This window comes from Temnothorax nylanderi, unplaced genomic scaffold, assembly GCF_030848795.1.
Source record: "Temnothorax nylanderi isolate EJ_2023f unplaced genomic scaffold, tnyl_v1.0 TNYL_tig1222_pilon, whole genome shotgun sequence".
NCBI classification, from domain to species: domain Eukaryota; kingdom Metazoa; phylum Arthropoda; class Insecta; order Hymenoptera; family Formicidae; genus Temnothorax; species Temnothorax nylanderi.
The window spans coordinates 10,001-29,291 of NW_027250284.1; the positions used below are offsets into that span (position 1 = coordinate 10,001).

The following is a 19,291-nucleotide window of genomic DNA, read 5'->3' on the forward strand; positions in this document are numbered from 1 at the left end:
TCCTTTTCATTTGGTGTTAGAAGGCGTCACGAAAAGATTTATGACATTTATTTTAAAAGGAACAAAATCAGGAATGCGTCTCACAGCAACGGAGATTGCTGAAATTGCTGAGAGAATGAAAAACTTACGTGCTCATATTCCATCAGAATTTGCTCGTAAACCAAGAAAAATGGGACTAAACGAGCTTGGAAAATGGAAAGGAACAGAATGGAGATTATTCCTTTTCTACGTTGGCTGCATCGTTCTCAATGATATTCTACCTTCCACTCTATACAATTTATTTTTAATGTTGCAATGCGCAATGATTATTTTGTCTACGCCACGCTTCAGTAGAAATGAGTCATACATACATTTTGCTCAGGATGTGTTAAATAATTTTGTTAAAATTTGTGCACATAGATAGTACAGTCATTTGGTAGTTTTACCTGGAAAGTTTTCCGGGAGTTTTGAAAATGGATAATTTTATATATTTCGATGTGCTCTTTCCGAATTTCAACTTTGCCACCTCGTATCTTTGCCGCTCGCGCCGCCGTATTGGAAAAATGACGCCTAAAAGCAGTTTTTTGACAATATCTCCTTTCCGACTCATTCCACGATAAAAACATGTATATACAAAATAAAACTAGAGAAAATTTCCTACAATTTATGTAATAACCTTTTTTTTCGTAAAATTAATAGTTTTGGCGTACGAGCGCCGCAAAGTGTAGTTCAACACGCGTTTTGGCCTAAAAACTTATTTCCACACCACCTTGAGGTAGAGTAAGCGGCGCGTTTTTTTTACCGTGGTATCCCCAGTAGGCCTAGTCCACATGCAATTCACTATTCTAAAATTTAGCGCATTCTTCTTCGCTTCGCTGTTCTTGATGGACCAGGTGTTGCGAGTTCATCGTCATTAGTACTGATCGAAACGTCACAGACCGAAATTTCTTCCACATCATCCGCGATGGGATTATCAGTTTCATCGCAATCCTCTTCGTTCTCGATTTCATCATACGTTTGCTCGAACCTTCGTCGCTATCTTGTGATGGAACTTGCGAGTTATCACAGGTACCACTACAATTCGTGCATATAACGGAGCACTTTAACCCAGCCTTTCTGCATCCACAGGCTTTCTGACATCTTTTTTTGCATTTGCGATTATCGATGAGAAACAGTATTTCAGAACTTGCTCGAGCTCGTAATGATAATTGGGGTCGAGCGATTGTTGAGCGTCTCGAGCATGTTAATGATTTGGAACGGGCTAATTCCTGTCACCACACTCGAGCCCCCAGCTCCGGAAAGCTTGTTAAAACTTATTTCTTGCAAATGCAAAAAAAGATGTCAGAAAGCCTGTGGATGCAGAAAGGCTGGGATGAACTCGCAACACCTGGTCCATCAAGAACAGCGAAGCGAAGAAGAATGCGCTAAATTTTAGAATAGTGAATTGCATGTGGACTAGGCCTACTGGGGATACCACGGTAAAAAAAACGCGCCGCTTACTCTACCTCAAGGTGGTGTGGAAATGAGTTTTTAGGCCAAAACGCGTGTTGAACTACACTTTGCGGCGCTCGTACGCCAAAACTATTAATTTTACGGAAAAAAAGGTTATTACATAAATTGTAGGAAATTTTCTCTAGTTTTATTTTGTATATAAATGTTTTTATCGTGGAATGAGTCGGAAAGGAGATATTGTCAAAAAACTGCTTTCAGGCGCCATTTTTCCAATACGGCGGCGCGAGCGGCAAAGATACGAGGTGGCAAAGTTGAAATTCGGAAAGAGCACATCGAAATATATAAAATTACCAATTTTCAAAACTCCCGGAAAACTTTCCAGGTAACCTCTTCTTTTACAACCAAATGACTGTACTATGAGGGCTCCAGTTGGATTAAACTGTTAAAAATTTTGAGGTTAAGTTAGCATCAAGATTTAAGAATAAAGCCGTTAATAAATAATTTCATTAGAGACTCGTTCAATAAGGTTACAAAGGCAAATATATGTATTTTAAGATGGTCATTGAAATTATTTTTATGATATAAACGTGGTTTTTGGTTTTTGCAGACCATGCCACGTAATCTCTATTTTTGGATTTAACGACAAATCGCCAAATATATATGTACAATGTACATATTAGTAATAATTATACGAAAATACTTTTAAAAATATTTGTGTGAACAATATTTATTAAATAAAGAAAAATTACCTGAAATTAAACGATTGTTTCTGTGCGGTGTCGTACTACGTAAAAACGGCCAGGGCGAACCACTAGTCTTATAAGCCGCAAGCGGCGTAATTACAAAGGTTGTAGGCCTCGAAAGGCGCCGATACAAGGTACTGATAGTTAAACAATGCAGACAGTAACAGTCGCAATACTTTGAAAAAAATTTGCTTCCGGACAAAACACGTCCGAACACGATCGAGCTCGCCAACCGACTCCTGCAAGAGACAGCGAGAGAAGACCGGGAATGGTGGGGGTCGGTGCTGCGACTAAGCGCATAGCCACACACACTAGCGTTCTTCCCTCCACTTACGCACACAGAAACGTTCTGTTTATCCGTGTGACAAACTCGTAATTTGAAAAGTTTAATATTGATTATATAAGAAATATGAATTTTAAATTTTATCCATTTATTTTATTATCAATTTACTTACTGGCTCTTAATTAAAAATTAATTGTATATATAATTACCTTTTATTATTACAAAACAAATAACAAGTTATAAAATTAAATACCACTTATAAAATTTGTCTTAATCACTTTTATTCCCCGAAAGTACAAGTCAGTCTTTTGATTCCATCACATTTTTTGATTCAGATTTTTCTTTCTTTCAGTCCAAAATTCTTTAACTGGTATATATTATCTGTGCAATACGTACGTATGATTGTGTGATACCTTAATAACGTCTTAATGACGTCAATAAGATGTCATTAAAATGTCATTTGACATTATTTTGCTACTTAAAGTATTATATTTCAACAATATATTGCAGCAATATTACTGTAATATTTCAATATTATTTAAAAACGTATAATACATCAGTAATATTTCTGAAATATTTCATTGTAATACGTAATATTTCTACTATATTGCAATATTACTGCAATATTTCTGTAATATTACGTGCTATGTGGGTAGTGATGAGAATAAAAAATATTCGAAATGTTTCGTGAAAATAAGAGTTATAAAGAAGAGTTATAAGAGTATAAAGAGTTATACTCTTATAGTCTTAAAGAAGAGTTATAAGAGTATAAAGAATATGTAATATTATGTAATAAAATGTTTCATTCTACTTGCCGTTTGAATCTGATTAAGGCAAAATTGTAAAATTAGTTTGAAATAGAAACAATTTAAAACAATTTAAAATACAAGGGAAATGCTTTAGTTTTATAACTATCATATTCTTGCAATATTAAAAATTTTACATATTCTTTCTTTGATTAAAATATTTCTCAAAATAATCTTGGAACTGTTGATGAAATATCGTGTATTTTTTTATCTGTAAAAGTTTAAAGTTTTGTTTGAATAGTTTAAAAGTTTTGTTTGAACAGTTTTTTTCTGCTGTATATTAATTTCTATTACATCAAACACTACAAAATTCACTTCGGTTGCTTGCACCTAAATGATGTATATTATTCTTTTGTTATTTCTTTCTGACAACAGTACTGCATTATTCCATCGTAATCGACGAACTATGCACATTGTGAACATTTGTTTATTTCAATTTTGCATTCTTGCAAATAATAAATCGTGTTTCAAGTTTGAACTAGTTGTTTAAATATGCACGCTAGTTATTATTGAATGATTAAAGAAAGGAAAGTTAGTAGTATTAGGCTTATAAGAATATTGTTTTAGATGCATTTTCATAGAAATTATACTCGTGTTTTCAGTAAGATTCTATAAATCCTTCTTATACCGGCCAATGCATTATCTGCGCACGGAGTATGTGTTCCAGGCATTATATAAGATTCTCGAGTGTTTACAAATATTGTATGTGCTGTTGACAAAGTTAAATGTTTGCATATGTCAGTAAATTCACATTGTATAACATTTACTGTAATTAATATATAATTAATTATTTTATTGCCACCGTTAGATTTTATAAATGTCTTATAATGTTTTATAAATATAAAGATTTCTTTTAACATATGTATAAAATAATTTATTGTAAATCAATAAAAAATTATATGCTTTTTATAATTTAATGCTTTTAATTTTTCCTAAAAAAAATATATTTTTAGTATTTATTAATGGCTACGTAACAAGGCTTGCTGCAATTTGGCGTCAAGCTGTGTCATCAAGATTTGCTCTGTATTTGGTGCCAATTTGCTGTTAAGTATTGTTCTCAAATCTTGTTTGATATTTGATATCAATTTGGCGTCGGGTTTTGTCAACAAACTTTGATAGCAATTTGTCAACAATTTGCTGTTAGATTGCTGGCAAGCTTTGCTCGGTATTTGGTGTCAATTTGGCGTCAAGTTTTTTCGTCAAGGTTTGCTCGCAATTTGGCACAAATTTGCTGTCGAGCTTTTGTTAGCAAGCCTTGTTTACAATATGGCGCAAATTTGCCGTTGAACTTTTGCTGCCCTGTTTTGCTCGATATTTGGCGTCAATTCGGTGTCAAGTCATGTACACAAGCTTTGCTAGCAAAACACAAGCGTATTGCAGACACAGATCGCACCGGATTTGTCGACAAGTTTTGCGCGTATTTGGTGTCAAATTGGTTACAATTTGCTGACAAATTGTTTACTGGGTATATACAAAATTATGTAGTTTAATAATTCAAAATTTAAAATTACAATTTTGAATTTATTTTACTTACACATAATTACTTTACACAATTGTAAGTGTGAAAATATATTTTTCTTCTTTGCTCCGTACCAACTATATTGCATTGCCAACTGATTTGTAAAAATCTGTCTCATTAGTCGAATGCACAACATTTTCATATCTTGGCACATAATTCGAGCCAATTGTTTAATCTAAAATATAATTACACTGTTAATATTAGTTATATGTTTTGCCTAGTGTTAGTATGATGCTGTAGTAAAAATATACTCTAATAAAAATTTAAATCTTGAGAAATGAAATAGAAAACTATTATGAAAGCAAACTTTGAATACAAATGAACTTTTACATAACAAAATGTTAATATGTTAGGTCTTAAGGTGATATGCAACTTTAGAATATTTATAAATAAAAAATTATCTTGCACATTAATATTTATATCTATCTATATTATATTATTTTTTAGTATTGCAAACGTTTACATTTACTATGTTAGCCAGTAATTGTATAATATTATTAAATTACAATTATTTTCATAAATATTCTATGTAGAACAACAAGTGTATAACTTACCATATGTTTTCTATAAGCTGAGTCATTGTTTAACTTGCTTTCTAACGCTTCAAGTTCATTTTCATTTGTCAGTGGTAGATGATCGAAAATGTCGACTTCTGTTTCTTCTAAATTCAAGGTACTAACTGACTGTTTCTCTAAAATTAACTTTTGATGTTTTTGGATTATATTCATTTTTATCTCCAAGGATATCAGTTTTTTAATAACAAATCGGCGAAAATTTCCAGTTACTGTAAATAAATAAAAATATTATAGTTATGCTAATAAAAACATATAAATAAAATGCAAATTTTAAATATAAAAAATTGAAGTATATAATAAGAATATAGTTATCTTTACTCCCAGTTAAAAAGTTTTCATATAAAAACATACTTAAACATATTATATATAATCATATATAAAATATGTCCATACATGTTTTCTTTCTTTTATTTAATCTCTGTTTGTGTGTACAAGAAAAATAATAAGTGAATAACAAAAGAATGAAAACATGTATGGACATATTTTATGTATGATTGTATATATTTAAATATGTTTTTATATAAAAAATTTTTTTTACTGGAAGTTATATAAAAAAATATATTATGAAGTATATTCTAATTCAAATAAATAACAAATGCTAATATACCTAAATCATCATCATCAACGTTTAGATCAGCAGTTTGTTGCTTGCTTTTAGCTAGCAAGTTTTGTGACTCTGATTGTAGTTCTAAAAATAACAAAATATTTAATTGTAATAATATTAATTATCTTGATTATATCAATTCTTCTGAGATTTCTGTTATTTAATATATAATAATATCACAAAAGTAAGTATAAAATTGAAACATATAATAAGTATACAAGGGTGTTCTATTTTAACTTTTGCACTGTAATATCTCGGGAACTGATGATTTTATTGAAAAATGTTTCAGATAAAAGTTGTAGAGTTTGGAGAGGGCTATCAGATGAGCTGATTAAATTTTAGGTCTGGCACTCACTTTAAAACTAATAAGACTTAACTTGATTTTTTTTAAGTAAAAGTCCCAATTTTTTATTATACTATCTTTTCCTATTAATTAATATGAATAACTTTTGTCCGAAACATTTTTTTATTTGCCTAATACTTTTTGAGATATTCAAGATAGACTTGGTAACTTTTTGAATATTTAGCTTATGATAGCTCGATAATTATTTTGGAGGAAAAAGTGGTACAGAACTTTTTAACTTGAATTTGTCTGAAGAAAATGCTATTGCAATTGTACTCCATTTTTTTTTTTTAATATTTGTGTATGCATGAGAGCTCCAATGAGATGCATATACAAATATTTAAAAAAAATTAAAGAACTATTGCAATAGCATATTCTTGAGACAAAATCAAATAAAAAAAAGTCCTGTACCATTCTTTCCTCTGACAAACAATTATCAAGATATTGTTAGTTATATATAAATATTGAAAAAGTTACCAAGTTTTCCTTGAATATCTCAAAAAATATTAGGGCAGATAAAAAAATGTTTCAGACAAAAGTTGTTCAAATTAATTAGTAGAAAACGATGGTACAATAAAAAATTGGGGTTTCCACTAAAAAAATCAAGTTAGGTCTTGTTGGGTCTGAAGTGAGGCCCAAAAAGTCAGCTTATCTGATGGCCCTTACCAAACCCTATAACTTGTCTTAAACATTTTTCAATAAAATCATTAATTCCCAAGATATTATAGTGCTAAAATTAAAATAAAACACCATATATAGTTATCTTACTATAATTATATACAATTATACTATATATAATTATTATTGCAACACTTGTTATATTTTATAACTTTTATTGAAAAAGGTAATAAGTTATTACTTTTATTATAATATATCAAAAGGTATAGTTCTTACACATTGACCGCTGTTACACGTCGGGTTTAATAACATCGGTAGTTCTTAGGCCAATACCATTCTCACATATTTCTATTGCTTAATTAACGAAGTCTTGTAAAAAATCATTTGCGTCTGCTGGTTTTTCATTTCCATAGTAAATTCCGATGACAAATAAGTTGTTATAAGGAAGGATTGAGCCTAATATAGGCCAAAATTGTTGTTGCGATGACCTTGACAATGGTAATCCATCAATGTTTATCGTAATTTGGACACAATCAATATTTTCTTTTTGTAATGTCAATGCATTTAGTATAACATTTTTTAATCCAAAATGATAGTATATTCCTGGTACTACTACACGTGTAGTTTGTGTTCGTGGTGTTTTTAAAAATGATCGTGGATCTGTCAATAATGTCGAAAAACAAGAATGTTGTTTTAATTTCAGAAGTAGTGCTTTCAAAGCATTATGTTTAATTTGATATTCCGTAGCCCAGACAACAAAATTATTTTCAAAATTGCTGTTTGTATTTTCAGATGCCACATGAGCTATTGATTCATCGCAAGAAATTCTTGTAATGCATTGTAGAGAATTGGAAGTATGCTCATTTAAATATTCGTCTGTATTGAAATGTTCATAATTCATTAATACATCGTTATTGCTGTTTTCTTCATTAAAAACATTGTCTTTTTCAGTTATTTGTGCATCGCTTTGACTACCTGTCATATCAGATTCAATTTCTAAGATATTTCCCACATTTGTACATTTATCATTAATATTCTTATGTGATGGTATGGCAGTCATATTTAACACAGATGCAGAAATAAGTTCTGATTCTTGTTTAGTCAATCTACTTAATTGTCGTTTTGACATAGCTGAGATATCTTTCCTTTTTCGTTTTCCACTCATTTTGACTCTGTTCAAATCCATTATTATAATTGTTATTAATTCATAATTTTAACCATAGTATTATATATTACATAAAATATATTACTTGAAATATTGTGGCAATAATAAAATGATCATAAATAAAGTGATATAAGTAAAAGAAGTAAAATAACAATATAAATTTTTAATATTATCAAAATTTACATGTTAATAAAATTAGAAACGGAAATATTGAGCAAAATACAAATAATATTCTAGATGAAATATTGAATGTGATAAATTAAAAACCTGAACATTCCAGACCGTGATAATATAATATCTTTATCAATTAGAAAACGTTGAAAATTAAATAAACTGTAATTAATAATTAAAAATTTTGCTATCCTTAAATTATTCAGTAGTTTCTGCAATTCTTTTATGTGTGGGAAATTAATGTAGATATCCTAAAATATTATGAATATAATATTCAAAATTCTATAGGTTTTACTGTAATTTATCTATCTTTTAAAAGGTGTTTAATAAAATAAATAGAATAAAATACAGAATACATTACATTTAGTACCATGTTCTATGAGCAGAAATAAGAAAAAAATGTTACATAAACATACATCTCCAAAATGCTTCATTAGAAAGTTATAACCAAAATACAAAATGTATAAAAAACAATTTTATTTAAGTTTGTATTTTAAAGTACCGTCCTTCTCTCCTGTCTATCCCTGTCAATACAAGCTATACAATGTAATATTGAATTTATTACTCTAGAGATTTTATGTCAATTTTGCTTTATTTCTGCAGCTGTATACAATAATACAAACTTCCACTTTTTGGGACAATGTTCTACATGGTATATACTGCTTGGTACTAGTAATCATAAAAGTTTTCACAATTACCTTCAATCATTTTAAATAACAAATACAATTAGAAGAATAAAATAATTGGCATGTTACTTATTCATGGCAAAATTATTATTTCCTCGATACAAAATTCTAACTTTTGCTATAACTTTCTTTAAAAAAGCATTTTGAGATCTATGTTTATATAAAATATTTTGTCTTATTTCTGCTTATAGAGCTTGCTACTAAAGTTTGTACAGAGTTGTAGATCTCAAAATGCTTTTTTGTCTCACATTCGGAGCAGGCCTTTCGTGTTTTCCTTCTCTTCTTAATTGTTTGTTTGTAACAAATATGGCAGGAACCGATAACTTTCTTCCTTCCTGATGCATCTCGTTGAACTGACGGATCTGGATCAGCCTCCACTGGATTTACTGGCCGACCGATTACACTTTCAATAGCGATCTTGGTGCTATAATTTCTCATTATTTGCACGTTACTTTTTGTTTGCTTTTCAAACAGCTGACTGCCTGGCAGCCTTAGTAACCGCGCGCTACCTGCGTCGACTTTGAAAATCCTGTTCTCTTACCTTTGTACGAGCTACAGCAGGCCAATTTATTTACAAATACTTCGGCTTCTCATTTTTTATGTTTATTTACTGAGATAAACGTTAAGGAAACCATTTCAATTGCATAAATATTGAAAAAATTGAAAAAATGAGAGGTGGGCACCGGGGTACCCGGGTGCGTCCGACCGTTGGTAAAGTTGGGTGCGTACACAAGGGTTAAATGGATTAAGCGCAGATACGATTGAAACCGATTGAGTCGGATTCAGATGAATCCGGAAATATCGCATTAAATCCGATTCCGGTGTTATATTAAAATTTCACGATTGATGCGGATTCAATAGGATTCATGTGGTCATTTTATTTACCCGCTTAAAATGGATTGGCATTAATACGATTGAAACCGATTCAGTCGGATTCAGATAAATCCGGAAATATCGCATTAAATTCGATTCCGGTGTTGTATTAAAATTTTACGATTGATGCGGATTCAATACGATTCGTGTGGTCACTTTATTCACCCGATTAAAATGAATTGGCATTAATACGAGTGAAACCGATAACGGCGGATTCAGATCAATCCGGTAATGCCGAATTAAAAACGATTCCGATTGATTTGTTATTAAAACCGATTCACTTCCAATCGGGCATCCAATTAACCGGATTGAAAACGCATTCATTCCGATTCAATTTCACCAAATTTAATGCGGAACCAATCAGATTCAATCGGTCATTTTCAGCAGGGTAGCCCTCACGCGTGAGTATCAGGTGGTGCGTGCAAGAACGCTGTCACATCGCCCTCATTACGTGATAGTCGCACGCGTGCGAGCGAAATGATGGCATATGCAGTCCACGCGTGATGGGGCATATGTGCGAGCGTAAAAGTTGTATGATAGCATCATATATGATCATACAAAACAGTTATTACAACTTATCGGGAGGATTGACACTGCCTTCACACATGATCATCACGTCGTGCGCGCAAGATCGCCATCATATTGCCATTACGCGTGATGGGGGAACACACGTGCGAGGCACTATGCCATCACGCGTGATGAGAGCTGCATATTTGAAAAGCACAAAAGTTTATTTTTATACTCATATAATATATATATATATGTATGTATAATAATTGTATAATAATATGTATATATAATTCTATATATAATAATATCTCGCACATGTACGGACGTAATGATCATTAATGATCATGAGTGAGGGCAGTGACAGTCCCGATGAGTTGTAATAACTCGAAATCATTCTCCTTGCACGGTTCATCATTCCTCCTTTTCTTTTCCCGTTAAGGGGATCCTGGAGTGACAGCGACAAGGCATAATCGGTCTAAGCAATATCTTTGAATTGGCTGAACAGAATGGAAAATCCTTTTACACGATTAAAGTACGCACAAAAATGTAGAGGGCTGTACATGATTTTTTCTGATAAACTAAAAAAAAATTTTATTTTTATAAATATTGTCTTCACCTGACGACAATATTTGCTTTATACAAAAATTCTGCAGTTTTTCTATAGAAAATAGTGATGCAGCCCTCTACAAAAAACTGTCAGGAATAATATCGTGCAATTAGAAGTAAGATTTGAAGCCTAAAAAAAAAGATATTACTTAGACCAGTGGAAGATGCAAGGTTAGGTGCTATCCTTGTCTATATCCTTGTCTATACAAGGACAGATATAGTCGGTGAGCACTTCTTTATAATATTATATACGTATATAATTTCTAATATTTTCTATAGTTTTGTTTGTGTCATGCGTATATTAATTTTTCTAGGTTATGCTCGTGCTTGTACACATCTCTTAGTTATATCTTTTCATTATTACATTTCTTAACGTCTGATTATGTCTATCATGCATGTCACATTTTTCTTTTCTTTTTTCATTTTTATTTTTTTTCTCACTGTTCATTTTTTAATTCTTCTTGTTCCTTCTTTGCAGAAAATTTTTTGCCCACTTGGTCGGTCTGTTACATGTACATGTTATTGGCATAGAAGGTAAAGAAATATTATTATATATTTCTATTTTTTAATAACTATTAATTTTTTTATTTTGTTCATGCCTGTGTCGAATATTCTTGATATACACTCATTGATTTATGTTACATTATTCGCCAATGTAGAAAAAACATTATTTTAACTTGAATATAATATAATAATTAATTGCATGCATTACTTAACGCTGTATTTCAATTCATGAAAGTTTTCATAATGTTTTTTTATTCATGGTTCTATTACTTGTACATGAAATAAATAATCGTTGCTTCGTAAACCCGACTAACTTTTATTGATATCTTTTATTCTCCATATTAATATTAATTTCAACTTTTATATCATGTTTTATAGTTTTAATATTAATAATAATTTGTATTAATTAATTGCATGACCTGTCAATAAAAGGAAGTTTTCATTTCAACTTTAATTGACATATATATAGTGAGACGTACACAAGAAAATAATTGGTGTCGTATTGAAGACCAAACTGATTCGACATTAGAGTACATCAGTGAGTTTTGAAATTCCTTTGACTGCATTTCGTTAATTATAAAATTGATTTACACTGATGACAGATTCGTGATAATAATAGATTGCAATTAACTCGAAGTATCGTTTAAAAAAAATTTTATTTACATAAATATGTATGTAAACATACACGTAAAATACTTCGATTGACCGTGTAATGTGTACTATTAATAAAATTGCATGTATTTTCTGTATGTGAGCATGTAATGCATTTCACGCCAAGTGGTCCACTTTCATTTACACAATGTTTAATTGTCATTTCCTACTTTGTATGCTTGGGGTATGTAAACGTACAATTTTCGATCACATGAAATATTCAAATGTACCGTTTCCAATTAATTTAAATTATTTTGACGAAAAAGTATAATCATGCAGTCATGTATATAGATTGAAACGTTGGCAATATTTTTGTAAACGTACTTTTGAATGTTGGCAAACATTTCTTGAAAAAAAAAACAGTCTTTTCCTCTGCAAAATGTATAAGGACATACTGTAATACGAAATGTTTAACATCTTTTTCATAATTATAATACAAGATTTTCATTCATACTGTAATACAAGACGTTTAAAGTCTTTTTGAGAAATTTTACAATACATATAAATACATTTCTTACATACTAAAAGCTACTAATACAAGACGTTTAGAGTCTTTTTCATGAATTTTACAATACATATAAATACATATAAATCTACATTCTTTACACACAGAAAACTACTAAAACCTAAATGTAACTGGTTCCTATGCATGCGGTGGTGATCCTGACTGAACAGAATCTTACACAGTTACAACTATCACTGCCCAACCACACGCTTATGTACGTTGTTTGTACTGCACTATTCAATTTATTACAAAAGTTGTAATTATCAAATCTTTAAAATTATTTGCCTGGCCTTCTTTATGGTAGCAAACAAAACTGAACGAGGCATGTCAACGAAATATAAGCAATTTCTCAATCTCAGTGAGAGACACAAGAGAAGACGGTTAGCTGCAAGACAAGATGATCCAAACGTCTGTCAATCCATAAATAACGAATCAGACGATACATTGTCTGAAAATGAACCAGTGCAAATTTCGGCATCGCATTCTGCTCCATCTGTATCTGATAATGCTCTCTATAATGATGAGGAATCGACTGCTGACGTTCACGAAGATACTTTTAATGGAGATGAAGAAGCAGATGATAATGAAGGCATAGCAGAAGAAGAGGTACAGGAACAAGAAGTAAATACTGACGGAGGCGACGATGATGAAGAAAACGAAGGAAATGATGCGGACAATACAGATGCTCACAGTAATGAAAATATTTCAAACTTTGAAAATGACAATGTCCCACAAAACCTGAACGACCTAAAATTAAAAGCATTGAAACAATTATTCTTACTTGCTAATTTAAAGCATAAGCAGGGCAACATACTGCTGAAGACATTGCATGAGTTCCCGTTTAATCTCACGTTTTTGCCGAAGGACACGAGGACATTACTTGAAACGCCTACTGATGTGGCCTCGAGACACGTCCAATACATCGATGGAGGAGAATACCTTCACTTGGGTCTCCAATATACCCTTATAAAAAAACTGAAAACTCTTCCTGAAGATATCTTGCCCGAAACGATACAAATCGATTTTAGCACAGACGGCGCTCAAATTCACAAAAGCGGCACGACTCAATTTTGGCCTCTTCAATACAGAATTTATAATTGTATTGATAAAAAACCAATTATAGCGGGTGTCTTTAAGGGAACAGAAAAGCCATCAAATCCTTTTCAATTTTTTGAACACTTTGTTCAAGAACTGGAGGAAATTCGTGAAGAAGGTGGTGTCCTTATAAACGATCGACGGTATCTAATTCAAATTCGATGCTTCATTGCGGATGCACCAGCAAGGGCATTTGCGTTGAACCACTATGGGCATGTATCGTCAAACGCATGTTCTAAATGCAAAATTGAAGGGCGTCGTTCTGCAGCGATGCCATTCTTTCGGGGAACGATGATTTTTCCCGGGACTCGTCACCCGCTACGAACGGATCAAGAGTATAGTGAACTAATGGATGAAGATCACCACAAAGGGCCAAGTCCCTTAAATCGTGTGTTGGGACTAGTGACGCAAGTTCCTTTTGAACCCTTGCACCTTCTATACATTGGGAATGTAAAGAAAGTGTTGACCACTCACATCCATGGAAAATATGGACACGAAAAATTAACTAAAAGAAAGTTAGATATTTTGGATTCAAGAATGATGGAATGTCGAATCTACTGCCCTACGGAATTTAATCGTCGTCCGAATAAAATCTCCATGTTTCATCACTTCAAAGGCACAGAATTTAGGCAACTATTGCTGTATACAGCTCCAGCTGTGCTAGAAAATGTTTTTGACGAAGATCATTACAAACATTTTCTTCTCTTACATTGTGTAATGCGCCTCCTTAGTTTGGAAAATGTCTCGGACGAAATGTACGTATACTGCCAAGCAGCATTAAAGAGCTACGTCAACATGTGCGAGGAATTGTATGGAGAGCAGTTTCTCTCGTACAATGTCCATGGTCTTTTGCACGTAGTCGGTGATGTTAGGCGATTGGGCCCATTAGATTCATACAGTGCATTTTGTTATGAGAACAATATGCCTGAATTCAGGAAATTTATACGAAAGCCGCACTTGGCTCTACAACAGTTTTACAAAAGAATGTGTGAATTAAACGACCTTGTAACTCCCGTCGATAAAGGAATCCACATTCGTTGTTCGAAAATTCACATGGATGGACCTCTCGTAGAGCCCGTCATTACCGGCAATATCGAAAAATGCAACTTGGAAATATAACGTTCTCTACCGCTCTTCGTGACAGTTGTTGCATCACAAATAATGGAGAAATCTGCGTCATAGAGAACATAGCGCACATGGAAGGGAACACGCTGTTTATCGTTAAAAAATTTCGAACACAGGTTCATCTATACAATGTTGGTGTCACATCTGATGTGGCAGGAGTATACCACTGTTCAAACTTATCACTTACATTTGAAGCAATCAATTTGAGAGATGTCAAAAGCAAGATGTACAGGGTGTATCAAGACGATACAGAGCGGTACGGCGGGTTGCCCATTCGAGCAGGCGCGCATGGTCGTTCACAATTGCGTTGACTTCGGTGCATCACCTATAATCACTCGCATATCTTTTTTACAATAAAATGGACTTTGTAGCGCCCGAAGTTGCAATACAATTGTGACGGATTTCCGTAGCAGTAACGTTAAAACAGAAGTCGAGATGACAATACAGGTTATGAAATAAATTTTATTAAGAAAACGAAAGACATCTTCTCTCTTACGAAAAAAGCTCGTACCATAGTCCATCATAATCATTATATATTATAATTTTATTACTTAAATTATTTTTTGCACACAATGTTTATGCACAGGACAAAAGTCAGCAATTAGTATATGTGTGCAAATTTAAATTATAAGTCGGCTAATAAATTTCATTCAATGTAAGTTTAAATAATGGCAGAAATCACCATTAACAAATCTTACAATATTCATTTTGTTTAATTAATAAATAATTTATCATTAAATTGATAATTAATTTAATATATCAATACTAATGAGCATTATATAATTCTTTATATAAATGATGCTGCTGCATCTTAAAAATCTTAATCTTAAACTCATAAACAAGAGGTTTATTAGTATAAAATATACATTTTAAATATGATGCTAATGTCGTAAAAATGGAAGGCAGGCCGCAATTTTGTACGCTGAGCGCTTTCCTGAAAAGCGGCACCCGGCACACGGGTATTTCCATACCTTATTAATTCGCCTTATCCAGCATAGCACGTTACACACGTCAACACGCGCACGAAATCATCATCGCCCGGAAGAAATTATCAATCAAGTGAGAGAAGCAGTTACAGAAAATCCATAACCATAATGGTATGGACCATAACAAGGCGCATAGAATTATTAAGAAAGATTTAAGAATGCATCCTTACAAGAGACACACAACTCAAATGTTGCTCCCCCAAGATTTGCTCCGTCGAGAAAGATTTTGTGATTGGGTCTCAGAACAGGTAAATTATATATTGCTTGCTCATAGAGGAAGCTTTGTTTTCGTAAATTCGTATATGAACTTTTGTATAAAGTTGGTTCTAATCAACCAAATTTAAAAGAATTATATATAAAATTGGGGTAGAAGAAACCAAAGAAAAGATTGTTTTTTGAGTTTTTTTTTCAATTTTTTCTACCCCTATTCCATATATAATTCTTTAAGATTTGGTTGATTAGTTTTTTAGTTATATAAAAAACACAGTGTAGTGTTAAATGTTAATCCCCTTTTAAGAAGGTATGAAATCGATGTTTGAACTTTGCGAAGCTGACCGAGTGTCGAGCGTTTATTTTATAAATGACTGTATAAGTTACTGATTTCATTTAACAGTAGTACCTCATGGGTGACGAAGAAATCTATTATGATTTTACAAACGTCGGTTAACTTAAAAAAAAAAAACCTTAGTTTACTCACTATTCATCTCTTTCTAAGGGGGACAGTTAGAACATCTCAAGTCTCAATAATTGAGACTTCAAAAAATGATGTTTTAAAATAATAAAAAAGTGTGCAAGTAGAAACTTGCACATTGTTTCCTCATAGTTTTTAAGTGTGCAAGTAGAAACTTGCACATTACTTCCTCATAGTTTTTATTCTATATTATTTGTTAGTTTAATACTCTACTATTATTATCTGCGTGACTGCTATGATTTCGAAGTATTTGTGAGTTTAGTTTTCTACCAGTATTATCTTGCTCATCAACGACGCCTTCCGCGCGTTTACTAAATTAACGTAATTCTCCGCTTATTTCTGGCGTCCGCGTTACTGCCATTCTTATTGTTCAAAACTTGACGCCCGTGTTATCAGCTATCTATTTGCTTTTTCTGATTAATGAAAGCCGAAATGGCCGCATTGTTTTCCGAAAGTTATTCTACAATAAATGTTCCTTTTCATTTGTTAGCTGACTGAGTTAATGATTTGCGTGTCACCCCGCCGAACATCGCGCTGCCCTTAATTAACCCCGCCACCCTCAGAAAAGATTTCTAGATACAATGCTATTACTCTTAAATCTAATCATAAAATAGGATCGAAATAGGGCCAATCATATTTAGTATTGAAACAACAATATTTTAATCTTAAATAGAAAATTTCTTAAGTTTAGAATAAAATATTCTTGATACTATCCCTCTAACTTTCTCAGAAAGATGCAGATAGAACTTTGTGACAATCCTATAATATTCTTGATTCAATAATAGACGAATCTGAAAAAAAAATCTTATTCTATTTTTGCTAAAAGAGAATTTGTAGATTGTTAGGAATCTATTATATTATTTTTTCAAGATCCTTTTTGTGATAGAATGAAATAAAGGTATTTATGAACAAAAACAGCTATTATTTTGTAACGTTTTATTATTACGTTTTTATACAAAACGTATGATTTCGATTATTTTTATGATTTATGATTTTACACTTATGATCATACAAAACGTATTTGATAGAAAGCCGTTTTATTCTCCATTGATTTATCTTTCATAGAGAAATCAATGGAGAATAAAACGGAACGGAACCAATCGTTGATCATTAGCAATAATTCTGATGTTGGTTGCTGTATGGATAGCCAAATCTTGAAATTTTAAGTAATGCCATTGATCAGTGAAATCAATTTTATAAGCATGGAAATGAGTATTAAAATTTACTGTGGTAAGTTTCTTAAGTAAAAAATATACAATATTATCTCTGGATACAGATATTGTGTAATATAACCAAATTGAGGATTTTTACTTCTTTCCCAATCTACAACAACCAACATGCCATTCTCATAATGAGAGTCATTAATTTTAATCCATTTAACAATATTCCATTTTGCGAAACATATAACTTCAGGTAATATATAACGAAAACTAGAAAATTCTTTTACCTCAGTCCTATATGGACAGTCTGAACGGATGAAAATGATATTTTCAAGGATAAACCTCTCCCAGCCAGTATAACCGACAGCAAAATTTAAGTTGGTGCCTTTTATAGCTATAGAATAAGATCAATTGATTCTGTTGGCAGACGAATAGGCTATTTGTTTTCCTTCTCTATGTTTAGCTTCCATTCTAATACATGATAATGGCTCAAGAGGACCTATTTCAGGAATAATATCTGGATAATGGATATTTAGATGCATCTCAGGCGTTTCGCGGCGCGCGGCCGTCGCGCGGATCGCGCCTAATATTATGGCTCTAACATCGCGCGTTATGAAACAATATTGAGATTAAATCAATAATTCCTATTCTCTTCTCTCGAATAAAATAAGATTGACTTAATATCTTGAGACAAGAATATATAAATTTAAGCTTATATATTCTTGCGTTTAGACTAATCTTTACGCGACGTTATAAGTTATAATACGCAAGAATATATAAGCTTAAATTTATATATTCTTGTCTCAAGATATTAAGTCAATCTTATTTTATTCGAGAGAAGAGAATAGGAATTATTGATTTAATCTCAATATTGTTTTATTTTTATACTACTTCAGGTTGTGATGAGATTAAACATGTCAAGAATATTTTTTGTCTCGTTATTAGAAATCTTTTCTGAGGGCGCGCCCTGCTATTAGGTCGAGCTAGCCGATTCCTCGCACACCGACTTATTTCGCCTTGCGTCTCTCTCTTTAGTTTCTCGCGATTTCGCGGACGCGAATTCACGCGTCTGGCGCCCAACAATAAAATTCGGTTAGTGGAGTGTCGGAGGTGCGAGAGAACTGCCGGAGAGGCCTATCATTCTTCTCTCCTTCCCCTTTTGATCCGTCACACGGCCCGGACCGCTCCGGGAGTGAAAAAGACGTGACAATATATATATATATATAAATAATCTGAAATAAATGTTATTAGGCACGAGATCCGTTGATAACCGTTTCCATCGTTATTTATAACGATAAAAACGATTATCAGCGGATCTTATGTCTAACAACATTTATTTCAGATTATTAATATTTCATCATTAACATTAATAATTAATTCAATATACTGATGCTAATAAGCATCTTTATGTAAATAATGCTACTGAATCTCATTTAAATCTACAAGAAATTTATTACTGAAAAGTATTCATTAAATATTATGATAATTTGCCTTATATAAACTATTTATTAGCATTATATTTAAAATGCATATTTTATACTAATAAACCTCTTGTTTATTTTATACTAATAAACCTCTTGTAGATTAAGATTAAGATTTTTAAGATGCAGCAGCATTATTTATATAAAGAATTATATAATG

The 19,291-nt window shown here is 32.0% G+C and overlaps 2 protein-coding genes across 4 annotated transcripts in view; both read left to right on the forward strand.

Moving 5' to 3' along the window:
- Positions 1 to 498, forward strand: part of LOC139786974 (uncharacterized) — a 2,231-nt gene extending 1,733 nt beyond the window's left edge. Inside the window, exon 1 of the mRNA XM_071726070.1 lies at positions 1 to 498. This exon is cut by the window's left edge and continues 1,733 nt beyond it. Coding sequence (XP_071582171.1) covers positions 1 to 403 — 403 coding nt within the window. The 3' untranslated portion in view covers positions 404 to 498.
- A 7,797-nt stretch (positions 499 to 8,295) lies between these two features.
- On the forward strand, positions 8,296 to 15,466 carry LOC139786973 (uncharacterized). Of its 3 annotated transcripts, XM_071726069.1 has the most exons (3): positions 11,088 to 11,157; positions 11,412 to 11,467; positions 12,898 to 15,466. In XM_071726069.1, the coding sequence occupies exon 3, from the start codon at positions 12,918 to 12,920 to the stop codon at positions 14,805 to 14,807; it is 1,890 nt and encodes a 629-aa protein (XP_071582170.1). In that variant the 5' UTR covers positions 11,088 to 11,157; positions 11,412 to 11,467; positions 12,898 to 12,917; the 3' UTR covers positions 14,808 to 15,466. The 3 variants fall into 3 exon arrangements, with proteins under 3 accessions (XP_071582168.1, XP_071582169.1, XP_071582170.1); XM_071726067.1 differs by having other exon boundaries at positions 8,296 to 11,467; positions 12,953 to 15,466; XM_071726068.1 differs by having other exon boundaries at positions 8,296 to 11,157; positions 11,412 to 15,465.
- Positions 15,467 to 19,291: the final 3,825 nt, after the last annotated feature.

What these genes read in the sequence shown, in the direction of transcription:
- LOC139786973 (XM_071726067.1), top strand. Translation starts at nt 11,316, where the DNA reads ATGTCTATCATGCATGTCACATTTTTCTTTTCTTTTTTCATTTTTATT. An exon ending in ACATGTTATTGGCATAGAAG is followed by an intron (nt 11,468 to 12,952) that starts GTAAAGAAATAT and finishes TCTCAATCTCAG; the next exon opens with TGAGAGACACAAGAGAAGAC.